The sequence below is a fragment of the Dendropsophus ebraccatus genome, chromosome 10 (genome assembly GCF_027789765.1).
Source record: "Dendropsophus ebraccatus isolate aDenEbr1 chromosome 10, aDenEbr1.pat, whole genome shotgun sequence".
Classification (NCBI taxonomy): Eukaryota; Metazoa; Chordata; class Amphibia; order Anura; family Hylidae; genus Dendropsophus; species Dendropsophus ebraccatus.
In genome coordinates, this window is record NC_091463.1 from 71289895 (window position 1) to 71315463 (window position 25569).

Consider the following 25569-nt stretch of genomic DNA (forward strand, 5'->3'; position numbering starts at 1 on the left):
GAGGGTATCAAGGGTTAAAGTTTCTCCTAAAGGAAAGTCACTGTTAAAGGAGCGCTCTTTTCAAGCACTATGTATTTCCCTGGAAATGCAAATCTAGTATTATTTGTCCCCCCCTGCTGCAGGCTGGCAAATATACTTACCAAGGAAGATCAGTGTCCTGCGGTGCAGCATCAGTCTGATCCTACAGCACCGCTGAAATACTGTGATGTCACCGCCTGCGGGATTTAAACAGCGCCGTAGGACAGGAATAAAGTATGTACGCCAGCATGCAGCAGGGGGACCAATAAAAAAAAATTATGTGGACTGTTTCTTTAAGTTCCCCTTTTTCATATCCTTTAAAATACTCTATTTTGCTGTGATAAAATTTTTATTGCCATTGCACTTGTCAGTGTGTCCATCTTAACCTATTGCTGTAATATGTAATGTCATCATCCTTATAGACATTAAACTTTCATCATGCAGAATGGGAAAATATTGACTGTAATTGTATTTTGGCAACATTGTGCCGAGAAACTGTGACGTGAAGAGTTGGGCTGGACTTCTTACACATGGTATTTACAGTTATACAATACACCTGTAATGTGTCCAAAAAGAAAAAAAACATTTGGGGGGGGGGGGGGAGAGATTTATCAAACTGGTGTAAAGTAGAATTGTCTTAGTTGCCCCTAGCAACCAATCAGATTCCACCCTTCATTTTTTTTTAAAATCCGAGGAATGAAAGGTGTAATCTTATTGGTGGCTAGGGGCAACAAAGACAATTCTACTTTACACCAGTTTAATAAATATCCCCCTTGGTGCCTCATAGTGTAGAGATCCCAATGTGGTAGAACCACTTCTTGTCAATGGGTCCATCTTATAAGGTTGTGCAACTGCATGCTCTGGAGCTTACTACCCTGACTCAGCTGTCATCCACCATCAAGGCCTTCAAAAGCAACCTGTAAACCCTCCCCTTTAAACTAGGCTACAACCTACAATAACTCTGCACTACATTCTCAGTATCTGCCCTTTATATATTAACAACCCCCACCTTCCACCTTGTAGATTGTAAGCCCTCACGGTCACAGTCCTCTGTCACCATATACCAGTCTGACATTTACCTTATCAATGTAATGTGTTTTTGATTTTCTAATGTCCTGTTTGGTAACTCTTATTACTTGTACAAAGCTCTGAAATCAAGGACACCTTAAAAATAAGTAATAATAATGTAATGGTAATGTGGTCTGCTGCAGCAACTCTCACTGGTTGAAGAACTTTCAAAACTGGATCAAGTGTCGAGACAGGAAAATGATAGTTTACACCAGTTTGATACATCTCCCCCTATTTTCTCATCTATAGCATCAATGCCCCTTTTTTGATGCATCCCATGATGGTTTTAGCTCTGGTAGCTGCTGCCTGGCACTGATCACTTAAGTTGAGTTTACTGTCCACCAATACCTCCAGGTCCTTTTCGGAACCAGTTTTACCCAGTGTTTTATTATTTACCAATAACTGTATTATTATTTATTATTTCTTCGGCCCAATTGCATAACCTTACATTTATCCATATTAGACGTAATTAACCTGCCCAAGCCTCCAGCTTCTCCAAGTCCGTCTGTAATATTATTATTATTCTACTCTGTGGTGATTACTAGAGGAGGATAAGAATAGTTTTTGACAAGTCACCATTGAGAAATCACTTGTTTGTTAGGTGATTGCTGGCCTTTTCTTATTTCCCTGATTAACCCCTCCCGCCACTTCACTGCACATTTTGCTGTAGCGACGTTACTTTACGATACAAGATGAAACAGAGACAGAAGCTGTGCCTGTGTCATCCACGGTGGGTCCTGCTTGTCAGTGATAGCCTGGGACCTGCCGCAGCTAACCCTACAGATACTGCGGTCAGCATGACCGCAGTATTTTTAAGGCTTCAGACAGAGTTTTCCCTCTACAGAGGGAGAATTCTCTGTCTGGTAACCATCGGGCCTCTGCGATGTGATTGCAAAGCCCAGATGGTAGCCATGCAAGCCAGAAGCCTCAGGCGAGCTCTGCCCCCTCCCCCTGCCGCTGTTACAAGCTTTTAACAGCGGCAGGAGACAGAGGAAAGGGGCAGTGCTAGGGACTTCAGCATTGAGGTATCAATGACCCATGGTCTTGAAAGGGTTAAAGTCCGCTTTAAGTTCCAATGGAATAGAAAAAAGTAATCAGACTTTCATCTTCCATAGTTTGGCTGTAAGTATTTGCACTGAACAAAGTAAAAAAAAGCACACCCAAAAAGAGACACATGGTATAATTCAACATAGTAAAAAAAAATATTACCATTACTTTCTTCTTAATAAAACTCTTTAGAAAAATAAAAATAGTCTAACTTCATAGTCCATTGAATAGAAAGCAGATTTCTCCTGAGGAAACAATGGCTGCTACCTTAATAGCGTAATGCATAAAAACTCTGCTTCTCCTTTATAAAATAACAAATAAATAATAATAGTTCAAAATAAAAAATATTCCCTGATCCCAGATCAGTTGTAGAGGTCTCTTCAGCTCACTCCAAATAGCGGATTGTAGCTCTTTAATACAAAATGGCTGAAAGGATAATTGGCAGAGTTGGAATTTAGGAATGGATTTCATAGTCTGCTCCTTCGGTCATCCAACCATGACTGCCCCCACTGACTTACATTTGTGTGTCTAACTACAACCTGTATCTTAGAAGTATATACCATGTAGATGTAGCTCAATCCAATCCAAAGCCATAGTCAACCATTTATATTACGTAAGAGCATCGGTGCACTGTGCTTTCATATTGCAAACTCCATGGTGGACTAACCTTGTGCATCAGCTCTAGTAATGTAAAAGCACAGACGTTGCTGCGGCTGGTTGGTGCTAACACAGAAGGTGTTCAGATATTACCCAAGGTGGAGAAATAATCAGCTTCCTAGGTAAAGACCTTGAATAAATGTTCAAGTAGATGGTCAGCAGGGCATCCAGGGTCCTAACCGCTCGCTCTAGAGTGCAATTCTTCTTACATAGGAGTGGTTCACGGTTACACACGACTCCCAAACTTCCATATCTGCATTTGACAAAGTGCTCTGACAGTGATCAATCACGAAGACTATGTTTATAGTTCAGCTGTCCTACGGTATAAATTAAAGGACAGGAATAGAAGTCGTCTTCGCATTTTCCACTTGAGATGATGGCGACGTTTCGAGTAGGGATACCACACAGACTTCCTCTTTCTTGGGCTCGTTGTACACAGATTTCCCATACTTTAGCCACTGCTGTTAAGAAAAGAATATAAAAGTTGATATAAATATGAAAACATACACACAGCTATAAATTATGCAAACTAGCTATTCATCAAAAAACAGGAGACACCCATCCCGTAGGGCCCTTGCTCCTCATCAATAAAGAGCTATTTTTTCTTTTTTATATTCTTTTGGAGGAGAGCCAATTTGAATATTTACCCCCCATGGGGCATTGCCTAAAAGTAAGTATCTACTGTATACACCACTGCACCTCTTCAATGAGATTCAGTACTGCCCTGTACTATAATGTAAAACAGTATATGTACATATACACAAGTCCACAATATAGATGTACAGCTTCAGAAAAAAAAGCATGGTTGCCAGCTAGTAGAAAACTTGATAAGGGTCTTCTCCTCGGCAAAGGAATACAACGTTTCAACCCCGTCACTGAGCCTTTTACAAGTATATAAAATTATATACTTGAAAAAGGCTCCATGATGGGGTTGAAACTTTGTATTAATTTGCCTTCTGCAAATGGCATTCATTTGTGGATTTTTTCTTCTAAGAAGGAAGTATATAAAAATGACAAATTATTAAATGTCACTGGGTTACATGGTACGTGACTGCTATTAAAGAGGAAGGCTTACACTCATATATTGGCTAAAAAAGTCTTCGCTTGCATTTAAAAAAAACCTTACTCATTGGCTATGTTATCACAATGGGATGGCAGCCTTTCTGGGCGGATGTCATTTTCATGTCATAAGATGGCCGTCTATTGATAATGATGGCCGAAAATAATGATCATGAACATTATTTGGGATTGTCATTACAGCAGTCTTTTCGTCTTTTGGCGCTAAAACATTCCTGTTGTGGGAACATAGCTTTTAGGTGCTTTTACATATTCCTTATGGCCTTGAATTCTTAAATGTAAGAAGTCAGCAATTTGTATCTTCCTATTTTATGCATTATTGCTACAGACCTCTGGCACGTTACTCTCCTGCCCTCGCACACTGTTAGTAATCACTGCTCTTCCTGTGAGAAATAGATTTCCACGCAGACAGGAAGCTTATAAACAGAACAAGACACTTTTTATAGATAGACACCCCTGACCATTAATAACACATCACTTATTTGTTGTTATACAGTTTTGTTTTTATCATTTATGGAGAAAAAGGTTTTATAGCACATAATAATTCCTGTCTTTATGCCTCATACCGAATGCTGACTTTAAAAGGAATTTATTTGACTTTAATGCTGCTGTATGTCCTGCAGGAAGTGGTGTATTCTTTCCAGTCTGACACAGTGCTCTCTGCTGACACCTCTGTCTATGTCAGGAACTGTTCAGAGCGGCAGCAAATACCAACAAAAATCCTCTCCTGCTCTTCAGACCAAAAAGAATACAACTTCCTGCAGAGCATACAGCAGCTGATAAGTACTGGAGGACTTAAGATTTTTTTAATAGAAGTAAATTATAAATCTGTGGCACTTTATGGCAACAGTTGATTTGAAATAAATTTTAAGGTGGATTTTATGCTGCGGATCCACAGCAAATTCGCAGCAGATTTGATATATATTATATATATATTATATATATATATATATATATATATATATATATATATATATATATATATAAAAACTAAACACAGCATCAAATCTGCACCATCAAATCTGCCTGTACTTGTGAATGCACCCTAAGGTGGTAGTCAAAAGAAGAGAAGTATAACTGAATGCCATTAGTGTACAGGTGGTGTTAAAAGCCTAACCTGCTAGTTTTTGTTTTGTTTTTCTACATGGGCTTTGTAAAAAGACAAAAAAACAGAGGTATGATGGGAAGAGAAGGAAAGGATTCCAAAACAAAATTAAAGTAACCAATGTAGTGTACAAAAAATAAAAAAAAGACGGGCATTTAATACCATTAACAAAATCATCAATTTTATTACTACAATTTAAGAAGTTTGTGGCTGCACACAAAAGAACCCCATACAAAAAAATTGGCACCATCCAGGCATTAAACCATGGGAAGCATCAGTCACATTAAACCCTAACTATTGCTCCACAGATTACAGTAAGTGTTACTCACTAGTCACAAGTATAGACAATTTACGGTAACAGCAAGCTAATAGATATAAGCTCTGGAGACTAATTGAAAAAATATATATATTTTTTGCTAATTAATTGCCATAGATTTCTGTATGTGAGAGGTAGGAGTATCTGGATTAAAGCGACTCTGTACCCACAATCTGACCCCCCCAAAACGCTTGTACTGTCAGATAGCTGCTTTTAATCCAAGATCTGTTCTGGGGTCCGTTCGGCAGGGGATGCAGTTATTGTCCTAAAAAACAACTTTTAAATCTGAAGCCCGTGCCAAACGGGAGTATCTGTGCCCTAACTTTGCACCACCCCTCCGTCCCTCCTCCCCACCCTCTTCATCATTAGGAATGCCACTGAAACTGACAGGTCCTTAACGATCCAGCCCATGTGCCGTGCTGCCACAGGTGGGGAATAGGAGGCAATCTGCCTGGAGCATTCCTGATGATGAGGAGGGTGGGGAGGAGGGAAGGAGGGGTGGTGCAAAGTTAGGGCACAGATACTCCTGTTTGACACAAGGCTTCAAATTTAAAAGTATTTTTTTAGGACAATAACTGCATCACCTGCCGAACGGACCGCAGGACAGATCTTGGATTAAAAGCAGCTGACAGTACAAACGGTTTGGGGGGGGGGGGGGGGATCAGATTGTGGGTACAGAGTCACTTTAAAAAAAGTTTTTTTTATAGCAAAAGCGAATGAACCATCAGGTATCCATGGAGCCGCGTCACAGAGCGGGCCTGCCTCCAGTGCTTCAGGCCAGGCTGGTGCCTGGGAATAGACCGGGGCTGTGCGCAGGAACCGGGCCATGGTTCAAAAAAGGACTGCTGCACCAGCATCCCCGTGCCGATCTATTCATATATATATAGAGAAAAAAAAACTTAAAGCGATGTACCTAATGATAGATTCGCTTTAAGAAGAGAAGGTCGCCGCAGAGATCCGGGTGAGATTTAATACAGTTAAAAATAGAGAAAAGGGGAGAAGATCAAATCATGTGAATTCCCATTTTTATGTGTAGGAGAATAAGTAAATTATAGGAGACCTAAGGAGGAGGCCAGACAGATAATCCTAGAGGCAGAGGAGGAGGCTGGGTCATCTTCTGTAAATTATAACTGTCCATGAACTGGACCTGAAAGCTATGGGCTAATGCAAGTGCATTCCATAATGAGCATTTCTACAAGATCCAGTGGGTGTATTCCTGGATGGATCGGGGATTTCCGTGTTGGGAGGTACGTATTACCGAGGAACAAAATAAGCAAACTGCTATACTAAGATATGAGTCTGTACGGTCAGCAGCACAGACCAGGCTCATGCTGCCAGGAAAATGACAAGATTACCCAGGAAAATATGGCCCTGGTTTTGCTCAGGCTAAATGTGTATGAGTGTATTCTCAGGCTAAATACCAGTGACCAAGCAAGAGCTCTAAGAGTCAGTGTAAGGCAGCACTTTACCGAGGTTGCCACACTGAATTTCTCTTTTATTTTACCATCCTTAAAGAGAACCAATCAGCCCAATTGGGCTGATATGGTTCCCTGAACCGCTGTATACAGCTCCTGCAGCAGCTGCAGCACGTGCCGGCCGCGGCTACAGCAAGAGCTGTCTAACTGGAAAAAAGCACTTTAATCCCCCGGGGGCGTGACAAGCAGTGGTGGGGAAGTAGTCATCGTATCTAGTCATCGCGCCCTGTCTGTCAGCGCGCTCTGAGGGGATGAATGACAGGCAAAGAGGTCCGCTACTGGTCTCTCTGCTTGTCAATCATCCCTCAGAGCGCGCTGATAGGCGGTGACTAGTGACGGGCTGGGGCCAATTACCAGCTGAATGAGCATCATAGAAACACTTGTTTACAATAACTGGTCTATGTAAAACAGCGATCACCCAACGAACAAAGCGCAAATTGTTTAGCTTATCAGATCAGAATTTTAATTATCATGATCACCGACACCTATGTAAATGGGGGATGTACGGCCATCAATCATGAAATGAAAGGGCTACATGTACAACCCAGTGACAAGCTGCAACTATTTGAGCCATATGAAATAAAATAGGATTGGCAGTTGTTATTGTGCAGCCTTTATTAACCCCTTCAGTACCGGGCTAATTTTGGGTTCTGTGCTTTCTTTTTTCTTCCTCATGTCTAAAAGCATTTTTTCACCTGAAGACCCACATGAGCCCTTATTCTTTGCACCACTATTTGTACTTTACAATGACAAACTTAAATTTTTCCATAAAATATGCTGTGAAATTATTTGTGCAGTGAAATTGAAAAAAAAAAGGTATTTGGTTTCATTTTGGGGGGGGGGTTTCGTGTTTACGCCATTACGCCCTATGGTAAAACTGGCCTGTTACATATGTTCCTCAAGTCAGTACGATAACAACAATATGCAATTTATATAACTATTAATTTTTTTTGACAGCTTTTAAAAAGTTAAAACCTTTAAAAAAAAAAATTTTATGTCCTTGTTAGAAAGTAAATGCATGGAGGTCTTGCTCTGCCAGACCTTAGGTTTTATTATTTGGTGGCTATACACGCTAGAATTCCTGATTGCTTTCTCCAACATAACACTAAAGAATAAAGTGGCATTTGAATGAACATTGCCTTGGACACCTAAGCAGTCCTTTGGGGAGGTCAGCTGTTAATATTTTGCACCCAGTACTAAAGTCGGTAAGGAACACTCTAGCCTCCACTGAATCGTTACGCCTTTTTAATGCAGATGATCCGCTCACTTTCCTTATGGGTGTCGGAATTTCCTCCGGGTCTAGTTTTATCAGAGTTCCCACGCACCCAAGGGGTTCATTTCCATAATATAGTCAAGGATGATCATCTTAAAACCTTATAATGAGTTGGTCCCTAGGGATCGGCGTACCCCTGGTAGATGTTTGAAATATATCCAGTTACATCACTTTTTCAATACAGATTTAAAAAAAAAAAAAAAAAAAAAAAAAAAAAGAGGTCATTAACGTCATTTGAACAGCAATGTCTACAGGACGCTTCATTAAAGGGTATGATGTCCATTCTTTGTTCTCTGTTATGAAAGCCTCTTCATTAGAAACCATTATATGTGGGAAGATAGAATAGGGACATCGGCAAAGACATTGCCGCACCAGAATGGGATAAATCTTTAACTATGCGTTTTAAGACGCCTATTTCATGTAAGGAGCAGGAAACAAACTATAAGCTACTTAGAAGGTGGTACCGTTTCCCCTCTGTACATAAGATATATCTGGAGAGCTGTTAGAGACGTGGAGTGGATAGAGGAACACTTATCCATATGTAGTGGAAATGAACCCCGTTATATGATTTTTGGAATACAATCATAGATATAATTTAAAAAAATAACTAATATACGTTTGCAGCACAACCCCACCCCCCTGGTATTATCCATCTTACCTATACCAGAAAAGTGACTAGCCAAATCACTGTTTCTGTTAATGGCAGCATGATCGGGACACCACGTCTGTGGAGAAGTACACAACCCTTTTCGGTACATAGCTGGTTCACTAAAGTTGCCAGCATTTATAGAATGGAGGAATTGGTAGCAGATTCTAAACAGCAAATAGATATGCACACAAGAATCTGGTTCTATTGGTTGGACTTCCCCAATACTGAGGAGTATGAGAAACTTTGTGCCCCTTTGTGAGGTGTTTTACTTCCTCCCCACCACCTGAGTAAGGACATAGAAACATAGAAGAGTGTCGGCAAAAAGACCACTAGGTCCACCTAGTCTGGCCTTTTAGTGTTTCCCTTCTTATTATCTTAGGATAGATATGTTTATTCCAGGCAGGTTTACATACAGTTATTGTAGATATACCAACCACATCCAGGGCCGCCGATAAGGCAGTACAACTGGTACTGCCGTATGGGGCCCGGACCCTAAGAGACATGGGGGGGGGGGGCCCGCCGGCCGCTGCCCCCCGTCCGCTACGCTAGGAGGGCCGGCACGGCCCCCCTTGCCACCTGTTTTTGATGGGGGGGAGCACCGGCCCACGGGTGCCTAGTCCGCGCCGGGAGGGGGGGGGGGTGACGGAGCGGCCGGGAGAAGGATGGGCAGACAGGCTGGTTCCCGGGGTGTGACAGAGGCCGGAAGCTCCCAGCTGCAGCCCCGCGGTCCCGGATCTTGTCTCCTGCTCGGCGGCGCTCACGTGATGTGACGTCATCGCCGAGCAGGAGAGAAGATCTGGGAACGCGGGGCTGCAGCTGGGAGCTTCCGGCCTCTGTCACACTGTGTGTGCCGGAAGCTCAACACCTGCCCCGCACCCCGGACCCCGACGCTGCATGGGGGGAGGGAACCAGCCTGCCTGCCCATCCTTCTCCCGGCCGCCCGCCCCGTCACCCCCAGCCTCTCCCCTCTGCCCGCCCCCCCTGCATCCTCAGCTGCTCCCCTGCCCCCCCCCAGCCTCTCCCCTGCCCCCCCCAGCCTCTCCCCTGCCCCCCAGCGTCTCCCCTGATCCCTCAGCCTCTCCACCTAACCCTCAGCCTCTCCCCTGCCCCCCCAGCCTCTCCCCCTAACCCTCAGCCTCTCCCCTGCCCCCCCAGCCTCTCCCCTGCCCCCCCAGCCTCTCCCCTGCCCCCCCAGCCTCTCCCCTGACCCCTCAGCCTCTCCACCTAACCCTCAGCCTCTCCCCCTGCCCCCCAGCCTCTCCCCTGCCCCCCCAGCCTCTCCCCAGCCTCTCCCCTGCCCCCCCAGCATCTCCCCTGACCCCTCAGCCTCTCCACCTAACCCTCAGCCTCTCCCCCTGCCCCCCCAGCCTCTCAGCCCTAACCCCCAGCCTCTCCCCTGCCCCCCCAGCCTCTCCCCTAACCCTCAGCCTCTCCCCCTAACCCTCAGCCTCTCCCCTACCCCACAGCCTCTCCACCTAACCCTCAGCCTCTCCCCTGCCCCCCAGCATCTCCCCTGACCCCAGACTCTCCCCCTGCCCCCCAGACTCTCCCCCTGCCCCCCAGACTCTCCCCTGATCCCTCAGCCTCTCCACCTAACCCTCAGCCTCTCCCCCTGCCCCCCAGCCTCTCCTCCCTGCATTCTCAGCCTCTCCCCTGCCCCCCCAGCCTCTCCCCCTAACCCTCAGCCTCTCCCCTGCCCCCCAGCGTCTCCCCTGACCTCAGCCTCTCCCCTGCCCCCCAGCGTCTCCCCTGCCCCCCAGCGTCTCCCCTGCCCCCCCCAGCCTCTCCCCTGCCCCCCCAGCCTCTCCCCCCTGCATTCTCAGCCTCTCCTCTGACCCCCCAGCCTCTCCCCTGCCCCCCAGCCTCTACCTTGCCCCCCAGCCTCTCCCCTGCCCCCCCCAGCCTCTCCCCCTAACCCCCAGCCTCTCCCCCTAACCCCCAGCCTCTCCCCCTAACCCTCAGCCTCTCCCCTGCCCCCCCAACCTCTCCACCTAACCCTCAGCCTCTCCCCTGCCCCCCAGCATCTCCCCTGACCCCAGACTCTCCCCCTGCCCCCCAGACTCTCCCCCTGCCCCCCAGCCTCTCCCCGGCCCCCCAGCCTCTCCCCTGACCCCAGCGTCTACCCTGCCCCCCCAACCTCTCCACCTAACCCTCAGCCTCTCCCCTGCCCCCCAGCGTCTCCTCTGCCCCCCAGCCTCTCCCCCTGCCCCCCCAGCGTCTCCCCTGCCCCCCCAGCCTCTACCCTGACCCCCCAGCCTCTCCCCTGACCCCCAGTCTCTCCCCTGACCCCCCAGCCTCTCCCCTGACCCTCAGCCTCTCCCCTGCCCCCAGCCTTCCTCAGTCCCCCCCCCCCAGCTGCCTCCCTTCCTCAGTCCCCCCCCAGCTGCCTCCCTTCCTCAGTCCCCCCCCCAGCTGCCTCCCTTCCTCAGTCCCCCCCCAGCTGCCTCCCTTCCTCAGTCCCCCCCCAGCTGCCTCCCTTCCTCAGCCCCCCCCCCAGCTGCCTCCCTTCCCCAGCCACCCCCAGCTGCCTCCCTTCCCCAGCCACCCCCAGCTGCCTCCCTTCCCCAGTCACCCCAGCTGCCTCCCTTCCCCAGTCTCCCCCCAGCTGCCTCCCTTCCCCAGTCACCCCCAGCTGCCTCCCTTCCCCAGTCACCCCCAGCTGCCTCCCTTCCCCAGTCACCCCCAGCTGCCTCCCTTCCCCAGTCACCCCCAGCTGCCTCCCTTCCCCAGTCACCCCCAGCTGCTCCTCCCTTCCCCAGTCACCCCCAGCTGCCTCCCTTCCCCAGTCACCCCCAGCTGCTCCTCCCTTCCCCAGTCACCCCCAGTTGCCTGCCTTCCCCAGTCACCCCCAGCTGCTCCTCCCTTCCCCAGTCACCCCCAGTTGCCTGCCTTCCCCAGTCACCCCCAGCTGCCCGCCTGCAGACGAGTTATGGTCAGAGAAGTCTTCATGATGCTGCGCCAGATGGAGAAGAAAGCAAAAAGTTAGCGACAGCAATTCGAGAAGACGTCACCTGTGAGTCATTAGTAACTGCACTGTAATCACTTCTATAGTGTGCAGAGCCTGTGTACCATTGGGGTCTCAATGGGTCAGTGTATTGTTTGCGGTAGTGTACTGACACAGCCCTGCGGTCACTACAGTACACTAACCCAAACTTTTAAACTAGGACCCAACTACAAGAGCTGCAGGCACTACAACTCCCAGCATATCCTGAGGGCTGTAGACTGTCAGTAAATGCTGGGAGTTGTAGTGCCTGCAGCTGTTGTAGTTGGGTCCTAGGTGCATTATACACTGGAGGCTTTGTGGGAGATCAGAATACAGAGATCTGTGGGGGCTCAGTGTGTGGAAGTGACCCCAGATCATCACTAATAGGGGATAGAACAAAAACATCTCCCCCTATCCCTATTAGTGCTGTTCTGGGGTCACGTCCCTGCACTGAGCCCCCACAGATCTATGTATTCTGATTTCCCACAACGCCTCCAGGACCCAACTACAACAGCTGCAGGCACTACAACTCCCAGAACAGTCTGCAGCCCTCAGGATATGCTGGGAGTTGTAGTGCCTGCAGCTGCTGTAGTTGGGTCCTAGGTGCATCATACACTGGATGCTTTGTGGCCTATCAGAATACATAGATCTGTGGGGGCTCAGTGCAGGGAAGTGACCCCAGAACATCACTAATAAGATATTGGGGGAGATGTTTTTGTTCTATCCCCTATTAGTGCTGTTCTGGGGTCACTTCCCTACACTGAGCCCCCACAGATCTATGTATTCTTATGTGCCACAAAGCATCCAGTGTATAGGACCCAACTACAACAGCTGCAGGCACTACAACTCCCAGCATGTACTGACAGTCTGCAGCCCTCAGGATATGCTGGGAGTTGTAGTAAAGTAGTACAATCCTATGATAACTGCGGCTGTAGACAGATGTTTTGCTGGACCTTCAGGGCTGATGGTTGTCACCCACAGATTGCAGCCACCAGGAGACTCTGCACACAGTGATTTATTACAGGGTTGTCCTCTCAGAGACTACAACTCCCAGCATACCCTGAGAGCTGTATAAATGGAGGGTGTTCTGAGATTTGTCACAGATACAGATGAATTCAGTAAAGGAGCGGGTCAGCATGTCGTGTCTCACTGGTTGTATATTGGTGAGCCCCAGGTACCCCAGTCCAACACTGGACAGAACCAGTCCCCAAACTAAGACGTCCCCGGCCTCCTTCCTTCCTCCATCACGTGTTTGATGAGAACAGCGGGCATCAAGCAGAGCGGCACCCAAGTGCCAGGGTATATACCATGCATGTACAGCAACGTGGGGGGGGGGGGGGGCGCCTCTGCGTGCAAAGTGCCTAGGGCAGCATGAACTCTAAATACAGGCCTGCTCACCGCCATGTATTCGCTATCACTGGCTTGGGTGAGCTAAACTAGTCTGCCTGGGGGGGGGGGGGTGATTTGTATATGCTCACTAACATGGAACAGCCTCATTATATTAGCCTTATCAACATTCTATGTTAGTGAGCATACCGGGGAGGGGATATTGGTGAACATATACAAATCAAACAGCCCCCCCCCCCCCCAGACCCTCAAAATTCAATAACCCCAAACGGAGCATTGCCTAGTACTCAACAGCATTCTGAATACAGGGGAACCCCTACCCCACTCTTGTATAAGTTTTAGTCTCCATCATAATGAGCCCCGCTGGGCTTCTAGACACGCTATAAATTGTACGTTGCAGGGGTGAATATAATGCACTGCATACAGAGCCCAAGAGACGGCTATACAAGTAAGTGTCTGTATGGTGACATTTACATTGCACCTTGTTCACATTTAGTTTCTGCAATTTTATAACTGTATAACAGAGGTTACATTTTAAGCCACTGGGAAAAATGGGGTATATGAGCCAGTTCTCTAGAATTAATCTGAACCAAATTATACCTCCCAGCAAGGCGTGGGTCGAACACACAATTTTTTTTTTTTTTATTAATGTGGGGGGCCCAGACACACTGGTTGTATGGGGCCCCGAAATTCCTGATGGCGGCCCTGACCACATCTGCTAGAAGTTTGTTCCAAGCATCTACTACTCTTTCAGTAAAGTAATATTTTCTCACATTGCTTTTGATTTTTCCCCTAACAAACCTTTCACGGAGTCCTTCTGTTCTTGAGTTCAGTTTTTTTTTTTCTAAAAACACTTCCCTCCTGAACCTTATTCAGTCCTTTAACATACTTAAAGGTTTCCATCATGTCCCCCTTTCTTTGGAACCCATTCTATTTTATCAATATACTTTTGTAGGTGAGGTCTCCAGAACTGGACACAGTATTCCAGATGTGGTCTCACTAGAGCTCTGTACAGCAGGATCGTTATACCTCTCGCTATACAGGCCAGCATACAATTTGCTTTCCCCATTCAATTAATTTTTTTTTCAAGGACATTGGAAGAAAAAAACACGTAAGATGAATGTCTGCTTCCTTGATCTCCAAATGACTCATCTGTACATCCGCTTGCCCATGATGATTGTGATCAGCAATTAAAGGAAGCCAATAGAGAGAAGAAAATTTACCTGAAAATCACTAGATATACCTTTACTGGGGTCAGGAATCTGAGGGCATAGAAGGATGCGCAATCTGAAAAAGAAAATAAATATATTAAACAAAGAAAGAAAATTTGGTTAGCACTATAATGTCTCCTGATGGGGCTTTTATGTGATCAATCTCCAGACCCCCCCCTTTTTTTTTTTCTTCTCACTTTATACCTGCACCTTTGTTTGTTTGTTGCTACTGACTCAATCCAGAAATTACACAAAGTTTTATCTATCTATAGAAGATATTAAGGGGGCAGGCTTCACTGTATTCCTATGTGAACTTTCTATCTGCTTCTGCTCTGTGTGGTGCGGCCATTATCACAGCAGCACAGTGTCTACAGAGTGTTGGGCCCAAAGCCCAGGGAAGTTATGTCTGGCAGCATTAGAGTTGCTAGGCAACTGGGTCAATCCCCCCCCCCCACACCTCTGGTGGTGCGGTTCTTGTGGTGGTGGTGGTGCACCATTTTTAAGTTAGGGACCCACACGAATCAGGAACCTTGAAGTGGTGCATAGGCTTATGTACTTTGATCAAATTGTAACTAACTCCTGATGTTAGTAGTATATAGTGCGGAGAAGCAGATGGATCAGTGATAAGTTTATGGATGTTTGGCCCCGTCTGTTTTTCTCCCCATAGAATTCCTATGTGAATTCTACATTTCCCACAGTCTCCCTGTACCACAGTACCGATTCTGTAAATGCTTGCAAGCTATTCCACTTAAAGTGTAACTGTCATTTCAGGGTCATTTTTCTGAAAACAATAAATATCTATAGTACAAGCGATTTTTAAGAAACTCTGTAATAGGTTTTATTTACCAAAAGAGTTTCCTTCTGTACTGAAAAAGCTGTTTTCCTAGCTCCCCCCTCACTTCAAAAGAAGCAGGATTTCTGTGTGTATTAGAGGGGCTGAGAGGAGTGAGTGAGCACAGAGCAGTCCTGCACAGCACAACACCCTGCAATCTTCTCTCAGCAAGTTCCTAGATAAGCACTGACCTTTCTGACCCCTGAATGCAGCATTTCAGCTGCCCAGACAGTAAACAAACAGCTGACTTTCATGTCTCTTCTTCCTGCTCACTCATCTCCTTTGGCCCCTCCCCCCTCTATAGGATACAATGGACACAGCAGAACCCGTCTTCACTGGCTTCTCTGTAATGAAGACGGATTTGCCTGATAATGCACAGATAAGAAGTGAGGGGGGGAGGCTGGGAAATTGAGTACAGAAAGAGGTTTTTTTTGCCTAAAAAAAAGCTTATTGTAGAGTTTCTTAAAATCGCTTACACTACTGATTTATGCAAAAAAAAAAAAAAAAAAAAAAAATTATATATATATATATATATATATATGACAGTTACACTTTAATGTATTAGAACAGAATACACAGTGCATGCTTGCTCTGGTGCTACTGACTTTCATGGAGAAACCACTTCACCACTATGCTGCACTGAGGACTACTATAAGGAAAAAAATGGTATACCTAAGGTGTATTCCAGTGTCAGAAAACTGTATTTAAAGTAAAACTTACACCCCAAGACACACAACTTTCTAATATGGTGTTATTATAAATAGTACTGGCTTCAGTATGTTTTTCCTTAATTTATCCCTAAAAGGAAGTATTGTCTCCAGCTCCCTGGCTTCTCCTTCTGTCTGGAGGCAACCAACACATAATCCTCTTTTTACTCAGGAGGTGTAGCTAGATTGTCTCTGAACTCAAATACTTCCCTTTGAGTGATGTCACCACCCCTGATTAGCAATTTCATATGCATTATTCACATTTTTTTAGGTGTGTTTACAGCATGCAGCCTTAAGCTGAATGAAACCAGAGAACGAGCAGACAGGTAATGCGTACAGCAGGTGCTGCTAAGTCACTGATTGTGTGAAAGCACGCTGTAAAATTAGATGTTCTGCAATGGCTCTGGACATGAAACTGGAAGAAGTGCTGTGGGAGGGAAGAAGTGCTGTGGGAGGGAAGAAGGCAGAGGGGAAGGGCAGTGATGAACATCTGAGGGAAAGCAATGCATTCTGGAAATTGTGGAATTAGCTCTGTCCCAACCATAATTACAACTCAGAACTGTAATCTGGATTAGCTAACAAAGAACTGGCAATTTATGGATTAAACAACTCTGTGTGTAATGGTTTGTTCTTTCAGTGTCCTGAAAGTACTTTAAAATACTATAATTAATTTGTATAAACAGGTTGTCTGGAAATAGAAGAATCAGTCTGCTTTTTATCATTAAAGACATTACTCTTGTCCATGGAGTGTGACTGTATTTGCAGCTCAGCATTGTTCACTTAAAAAGGCATGTCCCTATTTCTATTTCTGAACAACCCCCTTAAAATGTTAGACGCCACTTTTACCCTTCATTGTTTTTCCAAATTAAAAGTATTCAAATAGCTGCAAGAATTGAAGCTTTACCTCCTCATGTTGATAAGTAGAAGGACCACAGCCACAATGATCACAAAAGAAACCAGGAGAAGTAGCACTGTAAATGCGGTTTTCCCACCTTCTATAGCTAGAACACAAGAAATGACTAAGTCAGTAACCTACCGTACAAATGTGACCATTTTCAACCACAACCTCTACAATGTGTGAGTGCATCTATTTCTCAGCATGAAAAGGTCAGAAACTAGAACTTACTAGGAAATCAATGAATTCATATGGATCCTGATTTTGAGTCAGAGCATCATTGATTGAATTGTCAAAGGTTAAGCAGTTCTGGAAAGATTTCATATTAAGTTCAAGAGTTTTCATTTTGGGGATTAATAGTGATGATAGGGGGTTATAGGATGCATTTCTGTATATATACAATGAGGAAACATATTAAAACACATGAATACTTACTAACATTTGAGCTGTGCCTGACACGTAAAAAAAGAAAGATAAAAAAACTTCTCACAAGTCTTGGAAACATGTATAGACCCCTACCACCAGCTTGCATCAAGGCGTCTCAAGCCAGCCAGCCACCACCCTGCACTTTACTAATAAGGGACAATAACCCTGAAACAGCTGTCTACAGATAGGTAAACCCTCCTGGAGAGTTGTCTGGCTTAGCATGCAATCATGTCCTAAGGCTTCTTATGAAAGTAGCAGCAGAAAGACCATATAACAAGCAAAAAGAGGTAACAGGTCTCCTCCTTGTGGAAATATATATAGTTTTGGTATATTTTTCTGTACCTACTAATGTTCCTTCCTCACTCCATTCACTCCAGAGGAAATTCTCATTTTGTGGATCAGGTAAATCCACTGCGTGTTGCGGTAACCTCACCCGAACCTTAGCTGTGTATGTAACATCAGGAAGAGCATTGGGAACTTCCTTACTATCTGAAGAGACCTAAAAAAAGAAGAGCACCACTGTTAGGTACAGTATTAAAGACATACACATAAGAATATCAGGAATGAAGATACCGTACATGTTTTGTACATAAAAATAAAAATTTAAAATTAAAATTTTGACAGGAAGAGACTACAGTAACAGGCCTCTCTGCCTGCCTCTCTGCCTGTCACTCTCTGCTGCGCCTCTCCCTACAATGCGCTTGGGGATTAAACTTTATTTTTTAAGGCATAAAGCTACTATCCTCCAGGGAACCAAATCAGCCCAAATGGGCTGATTGGTTCCCTTTAAGTTCATCTCAAACATCTGTGGTTACTCTACACCTGTACCTGTCTTACTTAAAAAAGTTGTGTGCTAGTACATACCACCCCTGGCCACCATGATAAGTGCCTAGTTAGTACAACTAGCCCCAGCTACAGTACACAACATCTAGCAACCCCAGGTTACTGCGCTATTACACTAAGCGATTATTGGTTTACCTAAGCCGATTACCAACCGTTAAGGCCGATAAATGGTTAGTGTAATAGTGCATGTTGAATGGTAACGATCAGCCGACACGCACAATGTCAGCTTATCTTGGTCTTGGTCAGAGATCTTGCTGATCTCCGGAAAGATCGTAATTATGTCAGTAAGGTCACAGTCATCTGCCCCTGGCCAAAAACGCTTTGGCTGTTCAGGCATGATGGAATTGTAGTTTTGCAACAGCTGGAGGTTCACAAGTTTGACATCCCTAGTATAGACCTTGTGGCTTGACAAGTATCACACTAGTATCAATAAGGAAGTCAGAAAAAAAAGAAAGGTGTTCGTTAATAACAAGGTATTGCAAATACAGTTGTAGCAGTTCTGATAGAAAAAAAAAGGCAAACACTTACAAAGCTGCCTTTATACTTTATTAACCCCTTCCTGTCAGTAATCTATCTATCTATCAATCTTTCTATATACGTTCCTACTGCCTCTTACCCCCGTCCTGTCGGTTCGGCGATCTGTGTATAAACCCCCATCCCAATAAAAGTTTAAAATGCCCCCTTGCCCATTATAAAAATAAAAATATTAAAAATAAATAAAAATATTACAACCCCAACCAGCCCTGTAGGTGGAAAAATAAAAGAGCTATGGCTCTTACAAGGCCGGGAGGGACATTGCATTAATTTGACCTGGACATCCGGGCATCAAATGGCTCTCTCTTGAAGGGGTTAATAAAAGCATGAAAAACAATGCCAAATAACTGTATGGGAGAACGCAAATCAATGTTATGGTTATATGGAGCCAAATCCTTCCCTGGTCAAATTACTGAAACCCACAGTTTATAAGTCTGACTTTATACAGAAAATTCATAACTCTACACTAATAATTACATCAGATTACTTATACAGATTCTAGGTAAATGGTGGATATTACAATGAATATTTCAACTTGTTATCCCCCTATCAATAACATGGAAGAATAAAACAAGCTGCTGTATTTTCCAGCATATAAGACAACTGGGCGTATAAGACGACCCCCAACTTTTCCATTTAAAATATAGAGTTTGGGATATACTCGCTGTATAAGACTACCCCTCTTCCAACACACACCAAGTAAAAAATAAATTAAAAAATATCAGACAGCAGCGCGATCTGAGCGCCAGAGAAGGAGGTACAGTAATACCAGTAGGATACAAGGGCGGGCCAGACAGATGAAAGAGGTGTGTTTTCTGGGCACAGCACCACTATGCCGTATCTCTCTTCATATGGTTTTGAGCTCCCCCCACCATATATGGCGACCACAGATTCTCAAGTCTTTAAGTTTTTAAACACCCGCCCTATAAGACGACCCCTGACTTTTGAGAGTTTTACTTGGTTAAAAAGTAGTCTTATATGCAGCAAAATACAGTAATTGGTTGGGGTCTGACCCCTGGTTCCCCCCAACAATCCCAAGAACCGAGACAAAATTGTCCCTAGTATGAACGGTACGTGGCCAGTATCAATATTTGATCGGCAGGGTCAGACAACTGGCAGATAGCCAGTCAGATGTCAAAACCTGCAAAACAAGGTGAATGGAATGAAATAGACAGCGCCATATATTATGTAGTGGATGAGATGAGTTACTTCAGCACAGCTCCCATTCATGGAACATGGCCACTACATTCCCTTCTTTGTATTTCTGGCAACATGGCTGTAGCAAATAGCAGATCAGCATGGTGCCAGGTGCTGGACTTTGACCAATGATATAGTGTTTGCTTATCCTGACGAGAGGCCATCAATTCAATTATTCATGTAAATACACCTTTAAGTCACTTATTGTGAAAACCTCTTTAAGTAACAAAATAAAAATAAAAATTATACCAAATAAATTTCATTGTTGACTTGTAATTGATATTCTGAATCCTTAGGTGTATTGGAAACATTCCAACTAACTAACAAACTGTTACTCGGAGTCCTCTCTATCTTCTTTATGACTGGAGGTTTCAACTTTGCTGAAATATACAAAGACATAAAAAAACACATTAATATGCAATAGGCAGCTGGTTATTAAAAAAAAAAAAAAAAAAAAAAAAAAAAAAAAAGGAACAGCTGTATAAAGAAACCTTACGCAGGGAGATAAAATATACAGAATACAATCAGACAAATACAAAGCAATTGGCTCCCAGCCATTTTTTTTATGTTTAAAAGTGGTCAGGCAGTGACAGCTTTACCTACGACCACACTGGCACATGCATTTTAATAATCTGTTTAGGTTCTACTTGTACCTTGTTTGTGTTAACAGTAAAACTCACCTATATTATTGACAGAGATAAAGTATAAATAGGGTTTACTGTTCTGCGTTCTGTCCGTTACCACAGCCAACAGACAGTAGAAATGGTTAAAATCCTCCTCTAGTTTGAATTGGCATCCAACAGGTATCCCACTGTGATAGGTATAATTCTGGCACAGGTTCCCATCATCTAACAAGTCATAAAACCTAAAATCCAAATAACTTATATTTAAAACTGGATTATTATTCATATTTTTTAACAAACGAATACTTTATAATATACATCATACCTGTTATATGTTTATTTTTTATCATTACATGTGTCATCCTTCGCCAAATCATCTGAAGTGGTGTTTGTCATTCTCCTCCTACCACTCCCCTTCTCCATCTGACCCCTATGACGTTGAGCTGCGACCATGCCCTCAACTCCCATTTTCTTATAAGACCACACTACCCACAAAACCTGATTACAAGGGACGATTATCGTGTGAAAAATCGTCATTTCGTTTGTGATAGGGTTATGATGATGATTCTAAAATCTTGCATATTAGTCATCCTTGTGTACAAGGACACATCAAGTGTTTTCACATCATGAACTTTTCCTCAGAGACACCTTTTCTGTTCATGTCTGGTACATAGAGCATATTCTTTGCACAGAATGTATTTTTCTAACTTTTTGACCTATATATAGGGTAAACAACACATTGTGCCAGCTTGACTTTGCAACCCCGTCTGTATTGAATGTTTATGTAATTCATGTGAATACACTGCGCATGAGTAGTTCCGCTCCATATTCGGTCTATAAAACTTACGTTACTGATACGTACATGAGTTTTTCTGTGTCTGTGATTTTAAGTTGTAAGCAGAACTGCAGCTGCTAACTTCAATCTGAAAACCATCCTATACCTGGGTAATGACCTGTCTCCATAGAGTCTGGCCATAATCAAAATTTAAACTTAGCATGTATATAAATGATAATTGTTTAGCGTCAATGCAGGCAACAATGAAATGACCAACGAGAAATCATTCATGTGTCGGTGATCGTTCATTTTGTGCTGACAATAAAATTGTTAGCCGATCGCTGATCGTTCAGTGTAATTCCGCATTGTTCGCTCTTTTGCTGTAATCAGATGGAGTAAACGATCTTAGTAACGATCGTAGTAACGACTATCATTTTGTGTAATATAGTGAAAGATTTCAGGTATCTCTCGATTGCGAATGTTTATTGTTAATTGTTAAAAATCACTTTGTCTAATAGGACCCTAAAAGCTCCAAACCTCCAAACCTCTGACATGCCCCAGAGATGTAAAATAAAATCTAAATACATTGCAGTGGTTCTTTCAGCAGAGGACTCTTTATTTAGAGGTATCATTTATTACTGATATTACTGTATGTTAAAACTGTCAAAAGTTTTCATTGGGGATCTAGGTGAAGCCAAATGCTTCACTCACCGACTCACTGCAATCTCTGTTCTGTTGTTTAGGCCATATATAGTTGGGTGTAGGATAGACATTTACACCAGTAAAAAGGTTGCAGTCTGCAATCGTATATTATCCTGTACTAAAAGCTTATCTGACATTTGGAAATGTTTGTTGGTCGCCACTAGCATTTTATATGGTAATTTTTGCCACATTTTGTTGTTGTTGATATATAAATGTTTTTTATACTGCATATCATGTTTTTATTCAATCAAGAATAAACAGTACTAATTTTATGGTTTGTTTGTGTATAACAAATTCATCAGAGACCCAGTGGATCCACATCTTTAGTTGGTACAAGTTGCTTCTTTTTTTATTTTCTTCATTTTACTTTCAAAATGACAACATCCAAAATTTTTGCAAACACAAAGAAACAGGACTAAAGTCAAAAACACACTGACCATACCATCCAACTAAAATAAAGCAAAGCAGGTGCAGCATTTTTTTTTACTTCTTATTGACACCCGTCACACTGTGCTATAATGGTTCTGTCTGGATTCCATGGTGTAGTGAATACAAGCCGGCATTAAAGCAACTCTGTACCCACAATCTGACCCCCCCAAACCGCTTGTACCTTCAGATAGCTGCTTTTTATCCAAAATCTGTCCTGGGGTCCATTCGGCAGGTGATGCAGCTATTGTCCTAAAAAACTATTTTTAAACTTGCAGCCCTGAGTCAAACGGCCGTGGCTTGGAGAATCTGTGCCCTAACTTTGCACCACCCCTCCGTCCCTCCTTCCCACCCTCATCATTAGGAATGCCCCTAGAACATCTTCTCCTGTCTGAACATTGCACAGGTGCCTTAACGATCCAGCCCATGTGCTGGGCTGACACAGCTGATGAATAGTAGGAAACCTGCCTGGAACATTCCTAATGAGGAGGAGGGCGGGGAGGAGGGACAGAGAGGTTGTGCCAGCCTAATGCATACACAATCTAGGCCACGGCCGTTGGGCACGGGGCTGCCAGTGTAAAAGTTGTTTTTTAGGACAATAACGGCATCACCTGCCGAACGGACCCCAGGACAGATCTTATATTAAAAAGCAGCTATGCGAAGGTACAAGTGGTTTGGGGGGGAGGGGGGGGTTGGGTCAGATTGTGGGTACAGAGTCGTTTTAAACTCTTTCAATTTCAATTAAACCCTTCCTTTCTCTTGACTGTTTTATCATTCTATATGAAATCTGAATTCCCCATTCTACTTACGGTGTTGGCTTCTTGTTTTCAACTGGAAGACATATATGTTCCTTATCGAGCCTGCATACAGAACGAAAAATAAAAAGGGATATACTGTATGTATCACGCACTTCTTGTTGTGGTCTATACAATTATCATTGGTTTAAAAAGGATTTTAAACCAATATAGAGAATGGATGGTCATGACAGGTTTTCTTTCCCTTGATGTGAGACATCAAAAGGGTTGTCCAGGATTAGAAAAGCATGGCTGCTTTCTTCCAGAAACAGCACAACTCTTGTCCCTACTTCAGATGTGGTTTGTAATTAATTCCCATTCAATTCAATGGAACGGAGTTGAAAAACCTCACCCAAACTGAAGACAAGAGTATTGTTTTTTTCTGGAAGAAAGCTGCCATGTTTTTCTAAGTCTGGATAACCCCTTTAATTCCTCCCAAAAGCCATTAACCAAAGCTTGTTTGTCCCAGGACAACTCAGATGTCAGCCTAATGGAAGTAGAAGCAGTCAAAATAAATAAATATATATATATATATATATATATATATATATATATATATATATATATATATTAAATTGGGTCATCACATTCTCAAAAGGTAACCAACATTAAAGGACAACTCCGGCGGGACCCCCCCCCCCCCCCAAAAAAAACACAGACACACACAGACACCATCCCTCCGGTGACGATCGCCACTCCATTCGCCCGCCGTCCGCCTCACCGTCACCTGCGTCCGCCGTCCAGCGATGTCTCTTGCTTCCGGGTCCATGAGAGAGAAAAGGCTGCCAGTGCGCTTGCGCACCGGCAGCCTTTTCATTGGCTGGAGCGCATCACATGGCTTCCAGCAAGCTAAGCCAATCAGGGCTGAGCAAGCTGGAAGCCATGTGATGTGCTCCAGCCAATGAAAAGGCTGCTGGTGCGCATGTGCACCAGCAGCCTTTTCTCTCCCATTCACTCTCAATGAAGACGCCGAAGAGGAAGAAGACCCGGACCGCCCCTCAGCTCTGACGTCACCCGTCACCAGATGCCGCCCGGGAGAAGAGGACCGTGACGACCGTAATAGGTAATGTATACATTCTTTAACTTCCGGGGTGGGGGGTCGGGAGTCGGAAAGTGGGGGAAGGGGGCCAGACCGGGTATTTAACCACATTACAAAGTTATATAACTTTGTAATGTGTGTTAAATAAGCCAAAAAATTTTTTCGCCGGAGTTGTCCTTTAAAATCTGGGGTGTGGATAGGAAAGTAATGTCAGTTACAGTAGATGTATCCAGAGACTCGCATCCGATGCCTGTGGGGGCTTTAGTGTAGGAAGCCCATCCAGTAGTGGGATTTTTGGGAGATTTCTGGTCCTGTGCCACAATGTTTGTTTTTAATTCTAACCTACAAAACCAACTACGTGGGAATTCCCAACTTGCAGCTTGTATTCTTGCCACTGAGTTCACTAAAAGCATTGTCTGGGATAAACCTAATGTTTCAATGTTATGCCTTTTGAAGGTCAGCATCTATTATTTTACAGTATATGTTTGAACAGCATTACTCTATGCCAACTGACTGCCACATTCTGTCTGGATATCTGTAGATACCATGATGCATGCTAATAGGGATTTTATGCTTCTGTGATAATTAAAGCTATTTATATATATATATGAAAAGACAGAGTTAATGTTGTAATATAAAGCAAGCCAGCTACTGCATGTATCAATGGATGTTTCATTTTGGTCTGTGTAATATGACTTTATTTCAGGTAGTATTTTTTTTTTTCATTATACAGTATTTCTATGTCCTTGTTCAAAGCCATGGCAACTAAAATGAGCAAATCAATTGGTGACTGCATTCAGACAACAGGAAGTTAGTGCACATCTAAAAATGGTTATGACTAAAGAATAAAAAGTATAAAAGAAAGTTTAGTCATTTATCCCCCTAGAGCAGGGGTGGGGAACCTTTTCCATGTCGAGGGCCGGTCGGGCATTAATAAAATCATTCGAGGGCCGCATACCGTGCGCGGCAGTTAGTAGCGGGGGTTTGCAGCACCCAGGGCAAGGCAAGGTATTGTTCGCCTAGTGCCCCTGCTATTGTAGTTAACCCCCTGCCATGTCCCTGGTAGCCTAGTTAACCCCCCCAGCCATGTCCCTGGTAGCCTAGTTAACCCCCATCAGGCATGTCCCTGGTAGCCTAGTTAACCCCCATCAGTCATGCCCCTGGTAGCCTAGTTAACCCCCATCAGTCATGTCCCTGGTGGACTAGTTAACCCCCATCAGTCATGTCCCTGGTAGCCTAGTTAACCCGCATCAGTCTTGTCCCTGGTGGACTAGTTAACCCCCATCAGGCATGTCCCTGGTAGCCTAGTTAACCCCCATCAGGCATGTCCCTGGTAGCCTAGTTAACCCCCATCAGTCTTGTCCCTGGTAGCCTAGTTACCCCCCATCAGGCATGTCCCTGGTGGCCTAGTTAACCCCCATCAGGCATGTCCCTGGTAGCCTAATTAACCCACATCAGTCATGTCCCTGGTAGCCTAGTTAACCCCCCATCAGGCCTGTCCCTGGTAGCCTAGTTAACCCCCATTAGTCATGTCCCTGGTGGCCTAGTTA

General features: G+C 44.2%; 1 protein-coding gene across 1 annotated transcript in view; it reads right to left on the bottom strand.

Annotated features, from left to right (window-relative positions):
- Positions 1–772: 772 nt before the first annotated feature.
- The window catches only part of LOC138765988 (interleukin-13 receptor subunit alpha-1-like), a 52973-nt gene continuing 28176 nt past the window's right edge, over positions 773–25569 (bottom strand). The window contains exons 5-11 of the mRNA XM_069943230.1: positions 22996–23046; positions 20341–20525; positions 19910–20040; positions 17429–17585; positions 16670–16766; positions 14239–14302; positions 773–3251 (exon numbers count right to left, since the gene is read on the bottom strand). Of these exons, the coding sequence (XP_069799331.1) occupies positions 3120–3251; positions 14239–14302; positions 16670–16766; positions 17429–17585; positions 19910–20040; positions 20341–20525; positions 22996–23046 (817 nt within the window). The 3' untranslated portion in view covers positions 773–3119. The remainder of the gene's footprint in view (positions 3252–14238; positions 14303–16669; positions 16767–17428; positions 17586–19909; positions 20041–20340; positions 20526–22995; positions 23047–25569) is intronic.